Below are 14,600 nucleotides of genomic sequence, written 5' to 3'. Positions count from 1 at the left end.
TGTGTGAATTATGCACTCAATGCTGACAATATAAAGTAGCAGAAGATCCTTCAGAAGATCCTTCAGAAGAAAAACTGCCTCACCTGCCCTTCTGAACATGCCCCGACTCCTCGGTCCTGCACACTTCGTCTCTACTGTAAAAGAGAAAAAGAGAATAAGAGCACATATCAAAATATTTTACATACAAGGTGATTGTGAGTACACACCATCTGGGGAGCGTAGTGAGAATGTAGTGATTACTGAGGCATATTCTGATGAGCGTAGTGAGTATGTAGTGATTATTGAGGCGTATTCTGATGAGCGTAGTGAGTATGTAGTGATTACTGAGGCGTATTCTGATGAGCGTAGTGAGTATGTAGTGATTATTGAAGTGTATTCTGATGAGCGTAGTGAGTATGTAAAGATTATTAAAGCATATTCTGATGAGCGTAGTGAGAATGTAGTGATTACTGAGGCGTATTCTGATGAGCGTAGTGAGTATGTAGTGATTATTGAGGCGTATTCTGATGAGCGTTGTGAGTATGTAGTGAGGCGTATTCTGATGAGCGTAGTGAGTATGTAGTGATTATTGAGGCGTATTCTGATGAGCGTAGGGAGTATGTAGTGATTATTGAGGCGTATTCTGATGAGCGTAGTGAGTATGTAGTGATTATTGAGGCGTATTCTGATGAGCGTAGTGAGTATGTAGTGAGGCGTATTCTGATGAGCGTAGTGAGTATGTAGTGATTATTGAGGCGTATTCTGATGAGCGTAGTGAGTATGTAGTGATTATTGAGGCGTATTCTGATGAGCGTAGTGAGTATGTAGTGATTATTGAGGCGTATTCTGATGAGCGTAGTGAGTATGTAGTGATTATTGAGGCGTATTCTGATGAGCGTAGTGAGTATATAGTGATTACTGACGCGTATTCTGATGAGCGTAGTATGTAGTGATTACTGAGGCGTATTCTGATGAGCGTAGTGAGTATGTAGTGATTACTGAGGCGTATTCTGATGAGCGTAGTGAGTATGTAGTGATTATTGAGGCGTATTCTGATGAGCGTAGTGAGTATGTAGTGAGGCGTATTCTGATGAGTGTAGTGAGTATGTAGTGAGGCGTATTCTGATGAGCGTAGTGAGTATGTAGTGATTATTGAGGTGTATTCTGATGAGCGTAGTGAGTATGTAGTGAGGCGTATTCTGATGAGCGTAGTGAGTATGTAGTGATTATTGACCCGTATTCTGATGAGCGTAGTGAGTATGTAGTGATTATTGAGGCGTATTCTGATGAGCGTAGTGAGTATGTAGTGATCATTGAGGTGTGTTCTGATGAGCGTAGTGAGTATATAGTGATTATTGAGGCGTATTCTGATGAGCGTAGTGAGTATGTAGTGATTATTGAGGCGTATTCTGATGAGCGTAGTGAGTATGTAGTGATTACTGAGGCGTATTCTGATGAGCGTAGTATGTAGTGATTACTGAGGTGTATTCTGATGAGCGTAGTGAGTATGTAGTGATTACTGAGGCGTATTCTGATGAGCGTAGTGAGTATGTAGTGATTATTGAGGCGTATTCTGATGAGCGTAGTGAGTATGTAGTGATTATTGAGGCGTATTCTGATGAGCGTAGTGAGTATGTAGTGAGGCGTATTCTGATGAGCGTAGTGAGTATGTAGTGATTATTGAGGCGTATTCTGATGAGCGTAGTGAGTATGTAGTGGTTATTGAGGCATATTCTGATGAGCGTAGTGAGTATGTAGTGATTATTGAGGCGTATTCTGATGAGCGTAGTGAGTATGTAGTGATTATTGAGGCGTATTCTGATGAGCGTAGTTAGTATGTAGTGATTATTGAGGCGTATTCTGATGAGCGTAGTGAGTATGTAGTGAGGCGTATTCTGATGAGCGTAGTGAGTATGTAGTGATTATTGAGGCGTATTCTGATGAGCGTAGTGAGTATGTAGTGGTTATTGAGGCATATTCTGATGAGCGTAGTGAGTATGTAGTGATTATTGAGGCATATTCTGATGAGCGTAGTGAGTATGTAGTGAGGCGTATTCTGATGAGCGTAGTGAGTATGTAGTGATTATTGAGGCGTATTCTGATAAGCGTAGTGAGTATGTAGTGATTATTGAGGCGTATTCTGATGAGCGTAGTGAGTATGTAGTGATTATTGAGGCGTTTTCTGATGAGCGAAGTATGTAGTGATTATTGAGGCATATTCTGATGAGCGTAGTGAGTATGTAGTGATTATTGAGGCGTATTCTGATGAGCGTAGTGTGTATGTAGTGATTATTGAGGCGTATTCTGAGGAGCGTAGTGAGTATGTAAAGATTATTGAGGCATATTCTGATGAGCGTAGAGAGTATGTAGTGATTATTGAGGCGTATTCTGATGAGCGTAGTGAGTATGTAGTGATTATTAAGGTGTTTTCTGATGAGCGTAGTGAGTATGTAGTGATTATTGAGGCGTATTCTGATGAGCGTAGTGAGTGTGTAGTGATTACTGAGGCGTATTCTGATGAGCGTAGTGAGTATGTAGTGATTATTGAGGCATATTCTGATGAGCGTAGTGAGTATGTAGTGATTATTAAGGTGTTTTCTGATGAGTGTAGTGAGTATGTAGTGATTATTGAGGCGTATTCTGATGAGCGTAGTGAGTATGTAGTGATTATTAAGGTGTTTTCTGATGAGCGTAGTGAGTATGTAGTGATTATTGAGGCTTATTCTGATGAGCGTAGTGAGTATGTAGTGATTACTGAGGCGTATTCTGATGAGCGTAGTGAGTATGTAGTGATTATTGAGGCATATTCTGATGAGCGTAGTGAGTATGTAGTGATTATTAAGGTGTTTTCTGATGAGCGTAGTAAGTATGTAGTGATTATTGAGGCATATTCTGATGAGCGTAGTGAGTGTGTAGTGATTAATGAGGCATATTCTGATGAGCGTAGTGAGTATGTAGTGATTATTGAGGCATATTCTGATGAGCGTAGTGAGTATGTAGTGATTATTAAGGTGTTTTCTGATGCGTGTAGTGAGTATGTAGTGATTATTGAGGCATATTCTGATGAGCGTAGTGAGTATGTAGTGATTATTAAGGTGTTTTCTGATGAGCGTAGTGAGTATGTAGTGATTATTGAGGCGTATTCTGATGAGCGTAGTGAGTGTGTAGTGATTAATGAGGCGTATTCTGATGAGCGTAGTGAGTATGTAGTGATTACTGAGGCATATTCTGATGCGCGTAGTGAGTGTGTAGTGATTAATGAGGCATATTCTGATGAGCGTAGTGAGTATGTAGTGATTATTGAGGCATATTCTGATGAGCGTAGTGAGTATGTAGTGATTATTAAGGTGTTTTCTGATGAGTGTAGTGAGTATGTAGTGATTATTGAGGCATATTCTGATGAGCGTAGTGAGTATGTAGTGATTATTAAGGTGTTTTCTGATGAGCGTAGTGAGTATGTAGTGATTATTGAGGCGTATTCTGATGAGCGTAGTGAGTGTGTAGTGATTAATGAGGCGTATTCTGATGAGCGTAGTGAGTATGTAGTGATTACTGAGGCGTATTCTGATGAGCGTAGTGAGTATGTAGTGATTACTGAGGCGTATTCTGATGAGCGTAGTGAGTATGTAGTGATTATTAAGGTGTTTTCTGATGAGTGTAATGAGTATGTACTGATGAATGAGTCGTATTCTGATGAGTGTAGTGAGTATGTACTGACGAATGAGGAGTAATTTACATGGTGTATATGTAAAGTGAGTACGCACAGCCGCTCCCCTCTCTGGACACGCCAGTGTTGGCGCTCTGCAGCCAGAGATTCCTGATGCTGTCGAAATGACGAGGCCAGGAGACACCCGAGGGGCAGCCTGAGAGCGAGAGTCACAGACAGACAGAGTGAGGGACAGACAGAGCGACAGAGTCTTTTGTATAGAACAGGCTCATCAAAGGCCGGATGGTTACTGGTCTGCCGTGGCCTCCGGGAAAGACGGGGATGAGGTGGAGGCGGGGTTATGAAGAGCGGGTGGAGCACTTGCCACCGTGTACAGTGTGCAGTGAGGCCTGCCGGTCTGTAGTCTGTAGCCATTCAGTCTATAACACAAGGGAAGACAGGCAGCATCTCGTTACATTCATACATCTGTCCCAGCAATGACCGGAGACAAACAGCAGATGTCCAGGTAGACAATTCATACTGCCGCAGTGGAGAGCGGAACACTCTCCCTGATGGAGTAGGTCACCCCCGCTACAGCGGCAGGAACGCAGACTCAACATTCCCCTTCACACAGTGAAATATGGAGGCCATTCCACTTCTTACTTTATGCCCTTCATAATTTATGGTCCTGTCTGGGCTTAAGAGTGGTATGATGCCACAATGAGATACAGATGAGTTGTAAATGTCAGGAGGATGTTCCTGCAGCAGCTGGCGCAGTAAAACGGGCCAGAATCCTCTTTGTCTTTGCATTCCTTTACATTAGTCAACCAAACAACTTATTCATCATGACAATTTGGCATTGCCTGAGTGAACGACTATTAAATATTCCTTCAAAAGCTGGCGGAGGAGGGGGGTGGGAGCTCAGGCTCGCATCACGCTCTTTCTGTTCCGCGAGGATCTACTGCTGGGTTCACACACATGAGTGAGGTCTAATGGCCGGAGCAGAGGCGCTCACTGTTGTCTGAATTTAAGTGACAAAACCTCATCTGCTCGTCTTCCCCTTGTCTGTAGGGTGGTAGTAGCCTAGTGGGTAACACACTCCCCTATGAACCAGAAGACCCAGGTTCAAACCCCACTTACTACCATTGTGTCCCAGGGGGGGACTGTCCCTGGATAAGGAAATCTGATAAATGCTGTAAATGTAAATGTCTTCCTCTCCTCTGTGTTCGAGGGCGTACACTCATTCTTGAGAATAGGGGCAAAATGTAAAATGTTTCTTTATTTCAGGCAAACTGTATAGTATTAGAACAAGAAGAAAATGTTTAATGGATTTTGTTGTATAAGATATTAGATATAATTTAATTAGCTGTACAGTCACTTGATCTAGTTTTATGTAGGAAATAAATACCATTGTAAAGTTACAATTTCAATATACAATTTCTGTAGATAATGTAATTTCTGTTCGTACTAATTAGGCAAAACTCACCCATTGTGTGTACTGCTCATTTATAAATCATTTTGAACTTATATAGCTGACAACAAAATGATCCATTCTGGAGGACACTTGACTGTTTTTTTTTCCATTTTGGTGAAAATGTATTTTAAATATTTGTGTATATTAAATAATTTTTGGCATGCTTATTAATTTCTTAAAAAAGGTTAACATTTTTTCAATTACCACCTATTTTTCCAATTACATTGGAAAATTAAAATACCTCAACATAACCAAATATATCCTAAGTATTCCAAGTTATGAATCATTTTAATTATGGTTTTGGTTTATGGTCTAAATGTTAAGCAGATAAATAAGCAAATAAAAGCAGACCAATCATTTTGTAAATGGTTGTTTTTATATATATCTAAATACTCAAAAATACATTTTCGGCAAAGAACATGTTTGTTTTATGGGTGGACCGATCCATTTATGCCTAATGAGACTCATCATCAATTAATCTAGCCATGTGTACCCCCATTATCAGCCATCACAGCGCCCCACAGTGGACTGGAGTCCATCCCCTGTAGAAAACTGCCTCAAACGCCGGTGGAAATGACTGTAAATCTATAGACTGTTGGCACAGCTAAAAAAAATCCAAAATAAAATGCCACTGGAAATTGTCCACGGTATTCCAAAAGACCTTGAGCTTCCTCATGAATTCCATGCAGCTGTCGAGCTCGGCTCCTACAGTCTACCCACCCCTGATCGCTTGACCCCACTTTACTGTGTAAGAAACACGATACGCCAGAGCACTTTCCTACATTCCGTACGAGTGGGCGACTTGGCCAGAAATCCCACCACAGCCCCGACTCGCCCTACTGCAGCTCCAGCGATGGATTAGTCCAATGGAAGAGTTTCCCATGCAGCCCTGTTCACCACTAAACACTGTAAGGTCCTGGGTACTCCAAACACAAGGCTGTGGTTGTTAATGTGAAGGAATGTCCGGAAATGTAATTATCTTGACCAGAAAACAATGATTATTTATGGTACTTCCGTATCGTCATGAGAAGGGAATCTGGAGGAGTTGAGAGGTCACACATTACACCTTCCTCTCACCTCTTATTCATGTCCTCCATCCTCAGGTTGGAGACGTGGCCGTGGTTGCTGGGAGACGCTGGGGCCGAAGCGTGGCCCTTTCCGTTCTGAAACGAGTGTCGTCTGCTGCGGCGTCTTTCCAGGCCTCTCCGCTCAGGAACCCCGCCCACGCTCGCACGGCGACGGTCCTTTCGACCCGTGGCTGCAGGCTCAGTCTCATCGTCTCCATCTTCATGTCGTAGCGTTGTCTAGCATGAGAGAGAACCAGAGAGAGAACCGACAGTTGAACTGCATGCTGAATAGTGAATAAAAAGTGATAGTGAACAGCGGAGAGGGCCAAATATTGAATAGTGAATAGTTCTGCTGGATGAATAGTAAATACAACCCGACTTTGGTAAAAGTCTCCAGAAACTCAGAACCTCGATGCCCAGATGTCTTCAAACCGAATTAAGATCAGACGCTACACCATGGTAAATGTGTGTAGTGTCTTTGAAATACTTTAAGATTTCGTTTTATTCTAATTTAATTGTCCAGAATTTGGCTTGTAGCTAAACAGGTCTGGGTGAACGATCTAAAGACATAATTTGATAAAAAAAACTAGATCCCACCTCGTAGATGTTGAACTGTTCCAGCAGGTCCAGGTCAGTGCCCTTGCGATTCAGGTATCTCTGAGCAACGTCCTCAAAGCCCTGCTCCTCCAGGCAGTCCACCATGTCGTAGTAGGAGTCCTGATCAGGTAGCCCTGCCAGCGTCTGGACGTGCAAAGGCCAGCGATTCAGAAGAGGCGCTGGTTCATCGGGTCGCACAGCCAATATTTACCTTGTTTATAAGGGTCACCATGAACACCAGCAGCTCGGTGTCCACTCCTTCCTTCTCTTCCAAAACCTCCACCGCATTCGACCACAGCTTACATCCTGCCAACGACAATTACAATCCCGCCCGATCACTGACTAGTACACCAACACCAGACAGTTCACCCACAGCTACAAATAACTTAGTAGAGATGAACCTCTGCTGGCATCGTAGCTGCTGACCGCCTGGACCAGTAGAGCAGCGTTGGCCTCTGCATACTCCACAAACACCAGCAGCAGCTTCAGCGCCATCTTCACCACCAGACGGAACTGAGAACCACAGAGGGCCGTGAGCCTCCACACGCGTCTCCCTGCAACGTTCTGAGCCTGCTGGAGGCGTCGTACCTTAGAAGCGACGAGGCTGTAGAGCCACTGCAGCGTTTCGGGGTGTCTGATGACGCCGTTCATCCCGTCGACGAACAGCATGACCTGACCCAGAGCTGACAGACGGAGGGAGACAGAGGGAACCCCGTTTATACTCAGCTCTGACGTCAGGGGCTTCGGAACAGCGCATTTAATCAACGATCCACCAGTTAGAGTGTTAAACCAGGGGCTGTGGTGGCCAGAAGGTTGCGGGTTGGAATTGTGGACCCGTCCCCACACACTGCCGTAACGAGGGTGGCGTTTCACAGTGACTTTCACACACACATTATGGGAGACCGGCTGCGACCCAGCCTGCACCTCAGCACACTTCCTGCTGCAGCTTTGCTTTTTGATGTAAACTAGTTCACCGCTGATCATCATTTGGAGACCCACAAACGACCCCTCCACGACCTCTAAAATACGACCTTCCTTCTGACCCCAGAACTACCGGATTCACTGTTATAAATCAGTGCGGCATGTGTGTGTGTCTAGAGTGTAGGTACGTGGATGCTTGCTGGATTTATGTCAGCTCATGTTTCGGGGTACAGCAGCCGACACCTGACTCATAAAGTGTGTTTTTACAGTTCCTGTTCCTCAGCATCATGGTGCGTGGACACGCGGCGCCGCGGGACCATCATTAACCTCCATTTACAGAGGAAACTCCAGTAAATCAGCATGGGAGAGGAAACCAGAGCAGGACTGAGCACCGCACACCGCCGTGGGGGGCGGAGTTAGCTGTTTCCTGAGTGAGGACCGTAACTGGACAGCCACAACACACATCCAGATCCACAGTCAAAACCAGAGACATGTCTTCTTCCAAGCACAACCACACAGTCAACCAAAGAGTGTGTGTATGTGTGTGTAACACCTCTAAGGATGTAGTTCTGATAATTCTGATCTGCTTCAGTTCCAACACGGATCAGACAGGACAGTCCTTCAGCCAGAACAAAATCATGGACCAGATCCTTATCATCCTGAGAGACAGACAGACGGACAGACAGTACAATTAATCAAAGACCACAATTAAAAAACAAAAAGCTCATCTGTGGCTTTAAGAGCATGCAGAGAACGGCCCCATGGAATTCTGGGGATTCAGAGGGATGCAGGAGGACGGTCACCTGGAAAATCTGTTTCAGGGAGAACAGGGCCCGGCGCAGCTCCCGCCCACTGGAGGTGTACAGCTTCTCTAAAACACACACACACACACACACACACAATCACATGACAATCAACAATAAAACTGGTCAATACTCACAATAAATCATACACATTACATCAAAAAAAGGATCTGAGTCTACACACAGACACAATCACAATACTGTGAATCCCCAGTGGACACTGGAGTCTTTCTCCTTCCTTCGTCTCACGGGGACCAAACCTGGGAGCTAGACATCCACGAAAAGAGCAGAACTCCATCCTCCACCACACCACTGCCAGCGCCATCCCTTCTCCTGAGAATTGGTAGTCATATTACATGTGCAATTTGTAAAGAAGGAAAGTAAAGTGTACAACACTCAAATAATCCTGATTAAAAAGGGAACGTTGATGCTGAGATGTGGTAGAAGAACTGGGTGTCAGAGAACAACAGGAGAAGAGAGGCTCTTTCTCTACATAGCCTAGCGGGTAACACACTCGCCTATGAACCAGAAGACCCAGGGGACTGTCCCTGTAACTACTGATTGTAAGTCGCTCTGGATAAGGGCGTCTGGTAAATGCTGTAAATGTAAATGTAACATAGACCATGTCATGACAAAAAATGCTTTAGGTAGATTAATATTTGAGCAATGCCTGGTTTATTAAGGTTATTGCAGCTGGAGCTGTATACTCTATCACCCAAACCACGTTCCCACCTCCCCTGTTGTCCTGTGCAGGTCGATTGAGATGTCACTTCCTGTGTGTGCCAGCAGGTGGCGCACCGCGCAGCATTGTTTCTGCACACTCCCCTCCCTCCGCCTCCATCTGTAATAAATCTCTCCATCCTGCTTTCAGCCCCGCCCCCCCCCATCTCTTCCTCTCCGCCTCCCTGCATCATCCTCCCGATGAAGACTCGGCGTACCGGTCACCGCCTACAGAAGCCGGGAGCGTACGAAGATCGACCCTGCTGCTGCTTTCCGGCAGGTCCTCCATCATTCCTCCAGCCAGACCCCGACCAGCGTTCCCAGCGTACGAAGAAGCGATTAGTCAAGTGGACCTCCCTGCAGCACGACCTGCGGCAGCTTTACACTCAGATCCTGTTTCTGTTCATCCCTGTGTGAGTGTGTGTGTGTGTGTGTGTGTGTGTGGGTTAGGAAGGTGGAACTGTGCGATTAAGTATGATATCCCTATCTTTGAGCAGAGTAGTGCATGAGTGTGTGTGTGTGTCAGTCAGCCCCTGGCTGCTGTTACAACACAAATAAGCCTCAATCAGAAACACACACACACACACACCGGGTCCAACGCCGGTCTGGCGGGCGACCCAGTAAGCTGCAGCTGTAGACGTTGGTCAGCAGATGGCAGCGGCGTGTGACTCAGCACACATCTGCATGTATTTAAACACGCGTGCAGTCACTCACACACACAAACATTCTTGTGTTCTCGGTTTCTTCCCGACGCCGCGACTCCGTCGCAGAACTTCCTGCCTCCGTGTGGTTACGTTTTGGTGCCACATTCTGTGCAGTAGGGGTGAGAGGTCAGTGTCAGGAGCACCTAATCAAACGTATCTCCGCCCGCAATGCGGGTACCGTGGTTGGCTTTTACATTTACATTCACAGCATTTACCAGACGCCCTTATCCAGAGCGACTTACAATCAGTAGTTACAGGGGACAGTCCCCCCCTGGAGACACTCAGGGTTAAGTGTCTTGCTCAGTGACACGATGGTAGTAAGTGGGGTTTGAACCTGGGTCTTCTGGTTCATAGGCTACTACCAGCCCCATTCTCTGCAGATGGTTGTAGCCTAGTAGGTAACACACGCGCCTATGAACCATTGAGCAAGACCCTAAACCCTGAGTTTCTCCAGGGGGGACTGTCCCTGTATTTCCAGCATTTATCAGAGACCCTTATCCAGAGCGACTTACAGTCAGCAGTTACAGGGACAGCCCCCCCCCCCCCCGGAGACAAGTGGGGTTTGAACCTGGGACTTCTGGTTCATAGGTGAGTGTGTTACCCTCTAGGCTATTACCACCCTACCACTCTTGACTTTACATTTGCGTGACGGTGGAGGACATTTACATTTGAGGCATTTATCAGACGCCTTTGTCCAGAGCGTTTTACAGGGACAGTGGAACCTGGGACTGGCTCATAGGCGGGTGTGTTACGTTTTGTTTTGGAAAGACTTTCAAAAAGCATGCAACCTGTACTGCTTTAAACTCGGCCTGCTGCCTAAAGGAATTATGGGACAGAACTTCTTAGCCTTTTGAGAACGAGCCATTGCGCCTGTCAGGTTCTGCCAGTTCTAGACTCCCCTTTCCCACCAGAAGGGACCAGCAGCAGCTGACTCAAGGCCCAGCGTCACACCAGAGGCTTATTTTGCATTTCGCTGGCATCACACAATCGCCTCCTTAAAAATCCTCACACTCTTATTTGCGACGCATCAGCATGCGAATCGCTCACCGGCCTCGCCAGCGATCCGAGCGGCTAAAATAAGGTTCCCCGTGAAAGGAACCGAGCTCCTCGCAGTGAGACGACGGTGGCGTTCGGGAGCACCAGGGCCGTCAGTCCCACCCGACAGGGCTGTGGTGTTGGTGATTTAAAAAAGAAAAAAAAAGATCTTTAGAGAGGTTTATTACGAGGTTTCTGTGCATCTTACGGGAGAAAAACTGCCCCCTATTCTATGGAGTAGAAATGCACCAGGCAGCATCATCAAGATTATAAATGGGATTGTTATTGGTAGAAAACAGAACAAAAACACGGCCTTAAGTAAACCTGGCAACATACATGATAAACCCTGGCATCTGAGTTGCCAGATTGACGGTGAATCTGCACCGTGGTTAATCCCCAGCAGGGTTCTACCCAGTTCGATGTTTTATTTCAATATGGGTTCTTGATTTTAACCTTCGGCCAAAGTTGATTTCTGTGTGTGTGTGTGTGTGTGTGTGTGTAAAGGATGCAGCGTCCATACACTCACACTCTATAATGCTGTCAATTCATTGTGTTCATTTATAACTCCAGGTTCTGGGTCAAGGACGGGTGGGACACAAGTGTGTGTACTTTTAACGATGAATTTGACAGACACACACACACACACACACACACTCTGTGTTCGCCCACTGTGTCTGGCACTGGACTCTGCTGGAACAGCAGGAAAAGACATCTGGCAAAACCCCCTTTACCTACTACTGCCCCATCCCCCATCATACACACACACACACACACACAGTGTGTTTTAATACAAACCTGGTTGTGGTTTGACTTACAGGGGCAGGCTGAGTGTGCGTGTGTAAAATTAAACCAGCCACAACATTAAAACCACGCCTACTACTCAGCAGACCTCCTATTGGTCCACTGGAGCCCAGAAGGTCTAGAATGCTGTGGTGTCTGGCGCCTCCGCGGACCGGACTTGTATTTTCCACACACCCCACAGATGGAGAGTTGGAAAAGCCCCATGCAGGAGTATTTCCTTCTCATTACACATCACGCTGTTCAGCAAACACCAAATCCACATATGATGAGGAGCCACGACAGAACTGAAACATGGTGCTCGTTCTTCACAGTTTGAAAGTGACAATTACCTCAGCATTAAAGGTGGAGAGAAAAATCCACTTCTATCCCATGTAAACTTCCTTTCAAGCACATGACAAAGCCTGCTGAGTAATCAGAGGACACCAAATCCCACGATGCATCACTCTAAATGGCCTGCGTCTTACATTTCAGCACAAACTAAATATAATCCTGGCGACATTAATAGCCTGAGCTCAGCTGTAATGCACATTATTCTGTAGGGCCGCAGTAAGGGTGCGTGTGTGATGCTGCATCAGGACACAATGCAGGATGACTGACAGACACTTCCTGTCTGGACTTGACAGGTGGAAGAACAGCAGACCGTCCTGAGCCGTGATTGGTCGGTAGTCCTACCTGTCACCAGCCGGAACAACATCAGGCCAGACACACACACACACACACACATCAGAAGCATCCAATCAGAAGAGTCCATTTCTGTTCTTCTTCTCCAGAACACAGACTGAATAATAAATAAGCATCTCACAAAAGGAGCGGAGTGTTTACAACTGTGGCTCGAACCCCCCTCTGGAGATCCGGACACGATGAAGGCGGATTAAACCTTCCCCTAGCCCACTTTCACACGGGGGCGGGGCCTCTGGCCCTCCAAACCTTTACAACTAGTAGAAAGTTCTAACAAAGTGCGCCCAGCGCGCCATCTCTTCTGCTCAGTGGGGCTGCAAGGGGCGGGTTCTAAAGGCCACACATTCCAAATATGTGGGAAGAACGCGCTTTCTCTCCAAGCCACAGTGGAAGGAAAACTGTCACTCCACTCGTCACTCTGCTGTCACTTTTAATGGTTTATTACGACTGCTGATCCTGGATCAGATGAACCCCATCCCACCCCACACACACACACACACACACACATCCCACTGATGCAAGGAAGATAGAGAGCAGGTGAGCATCAGACGTGACTGGTCTAATAGAACACAGCGGAACGTCTGTTACTGTTCTAACAGAACACAGCGGAACGTCTGTTACTGTTCTGACAGAACACAGCGTAACGTCTGTTACTGTTCTGACAGAACACAGCGGAACGTCTGTTACTGTTCTGACAGAACACAGCGGATCGTCTGTTACTGTTCTGACAGAACACAGCGGAACGTCTGTTACTGTTGTGACAGAACACAGCGGAACGTCTGTTACTGTTCTGACAGAACACAGCGGAACGTCTGTTACTGTTGTGACAGAACACAGCGGAACGTCTGTTACTGTTCTGACAGAACACAGCGGAACGTCTGTTACTGTTGTGACAGAACACAGCGGAACGTCTGTTACTGTTGTGACAGAACACAGCGGAACGTCTGTTACTGTTGTGACAGAACACAGCGGAACGTCTGTTACTGTTGTGACAGAACACAGCGGAACGTCTGTTACTGTTGTAACAGAACACAGCGGAACGTCTGTTACTGTTGTGACAGAACACAGCGGAACGTCTGTTACTGTTCTAACAGAACACAGCGGATCGTCTGTTACTGTTCTGACAGAACACAGCGGAACGTCTGTTACTGTTCTAACAGAACACAGCGGAACGTCTGTTACTGTTGTGACAGAACACAGCGGAACGTCTGTTACTGTTGTAACAGAACACAGCGGAACGTCTGTTACTGTTGTGACAGAACACAGCGGAACGTCTGTTACTGTTGTAACAGAACACAGCGGAACGTCTGTTACTGTTGTAACAGAACACAGCGGAATGTCTGTTACTGTTGTAACAGAACACAGCGGAATGTCTGTTACTGTTCTAACAGAACACAGCGGAACGTCTGTTACTGTACTAACAGAACACAGAGTAGTGTCTGTTACTGTACTAACAGAACACAGCAGAATGTCTGTTACTGTACTAACAGAACACAGCAGAACGTCTGTTACTGTACTAACAGAACACAACAGGACATGTGTTACTGTACTAACATAACACAGGGGAACGTCTGTTATTGTTCTAACAGAACACAGCAGAATGTCTGTTACTCTTCTAACAGAACACAGCGGAATGTCTGTTACTGTACTAACAGAACACAGCGGAACATCTGTTACTGTAATAACAGAACACAGCAGGACTTCTGTTACTGTTCTAACAGAAGACAGCAGGACGTCTGTTACTGTTCTAACAGAACACTGCAGGACATCTGTTACTGTTCTAACAGAACACAGCAAAACGTCTGTTACTGTACTAACAGAACACAGCAGAACGTCTGTTACTGTTCTAACAGAACACAGCAGAACATCTGTTACTGTACTAACAGAACACAGCGTAAGGTCTGTCACTGTTCTAACAGAACACAGAGGAAAGTCTGTCAATGTTCTAACAGAACACAGCAGAACACCTTTTACTGAACTGACAGAACACAGCGTAATGTCTGTCACTGTTCTAACAGAACACAGGGGAAAGTCTGTCAATGTTCTAACAGAACACAGAGGAAAGTCTGTCAATGTTCTAAGAGAACACAGCAGAACACCTTTTACTGAACTAACAGAACACAGGAGAACGTTACTGGTGCTGCAGAGCATCGGCGGAACATGTAATACACCGGG

The 14,600-nt window shown here is 45.9% G+C and overlaps 1 protein-coding gene across 6 annotated transcripts in view; it reads right to left on the bottom strand.

Moving 5' to 3' along the window:
* The window catches only part of fhod3b (formin homology 2 domain containing 3b), a 34,429-nt gene that overhangs the window by 15,271 nt on the left and 4,558 nt on the right, over positions 1-14,600 (bottom strand). For 4 of the 6 annotated variants that reach the window (XR_003749760.1, XM_028979776.1, XM_028979778.1 and 1 more), the window contains 10 exons: positions 8,488-8,555; positions 8,238-8,343; positions 7,352-7,446; positions 7,165-7,276; positions 6,975-7,069; positions 6,764-6,907; positions 6,177-6,403; positions 3,937-4,065; positions 3,744-3,842; positions 84-134 (listed from right to left, as the gene is read on the bottom strand). Coding sequence is in view for 5 of the 6 variants with exons in the window: in XM_028979776.1 (XP_028835609.1) it covers positions 84-134; positions 3,744-3,842; positions 3,937-4,065; positions 6,177-6,403; positions 6,764-6,907; positions 6,975-7,069; positions 7,165-7,276; positions 7,352-7,446; positions 8,238-8,343; positions 8,488-8,555 (1,126 nt within the window). In the remaining variant the exon portion in view is untranslated. The remainder of the gene's footprint in view (positions 1-83; positions 135-3,743; positions 3,843-3,936; positions 4,066-6,176; positions 6,404-6,763; positions 6,908-6,974; positions 7,070-7,164; positions 7,277-7,351; positions 7,447-8,237; positions 8,344-8,487; positions 8,556-14,600) is intronic. The other 2 variants (XM_028979777.1, XM_028979779.1) reach the window with 1 other exon arrangement.

The sequence above is a fragment of the Denticeps clupeoides genome, chromosome 5 (genome assembly GCF_900700375.1).
Source record: "Denticeps clupeoides chromosome 5, fDenClu1.1, whole genome shotgun sequence".
NCBI classification, from domain to species: domain Eukaryota; kingdom Metazoa; phylum Chordata; class Actinopteri; order Clupeiformes; family Denticipitidae; genus Denticeps; species Denticeps clupeoides.
This window is presented reverse-complemented; position numbering and strand designations above follow the sequence as displayed.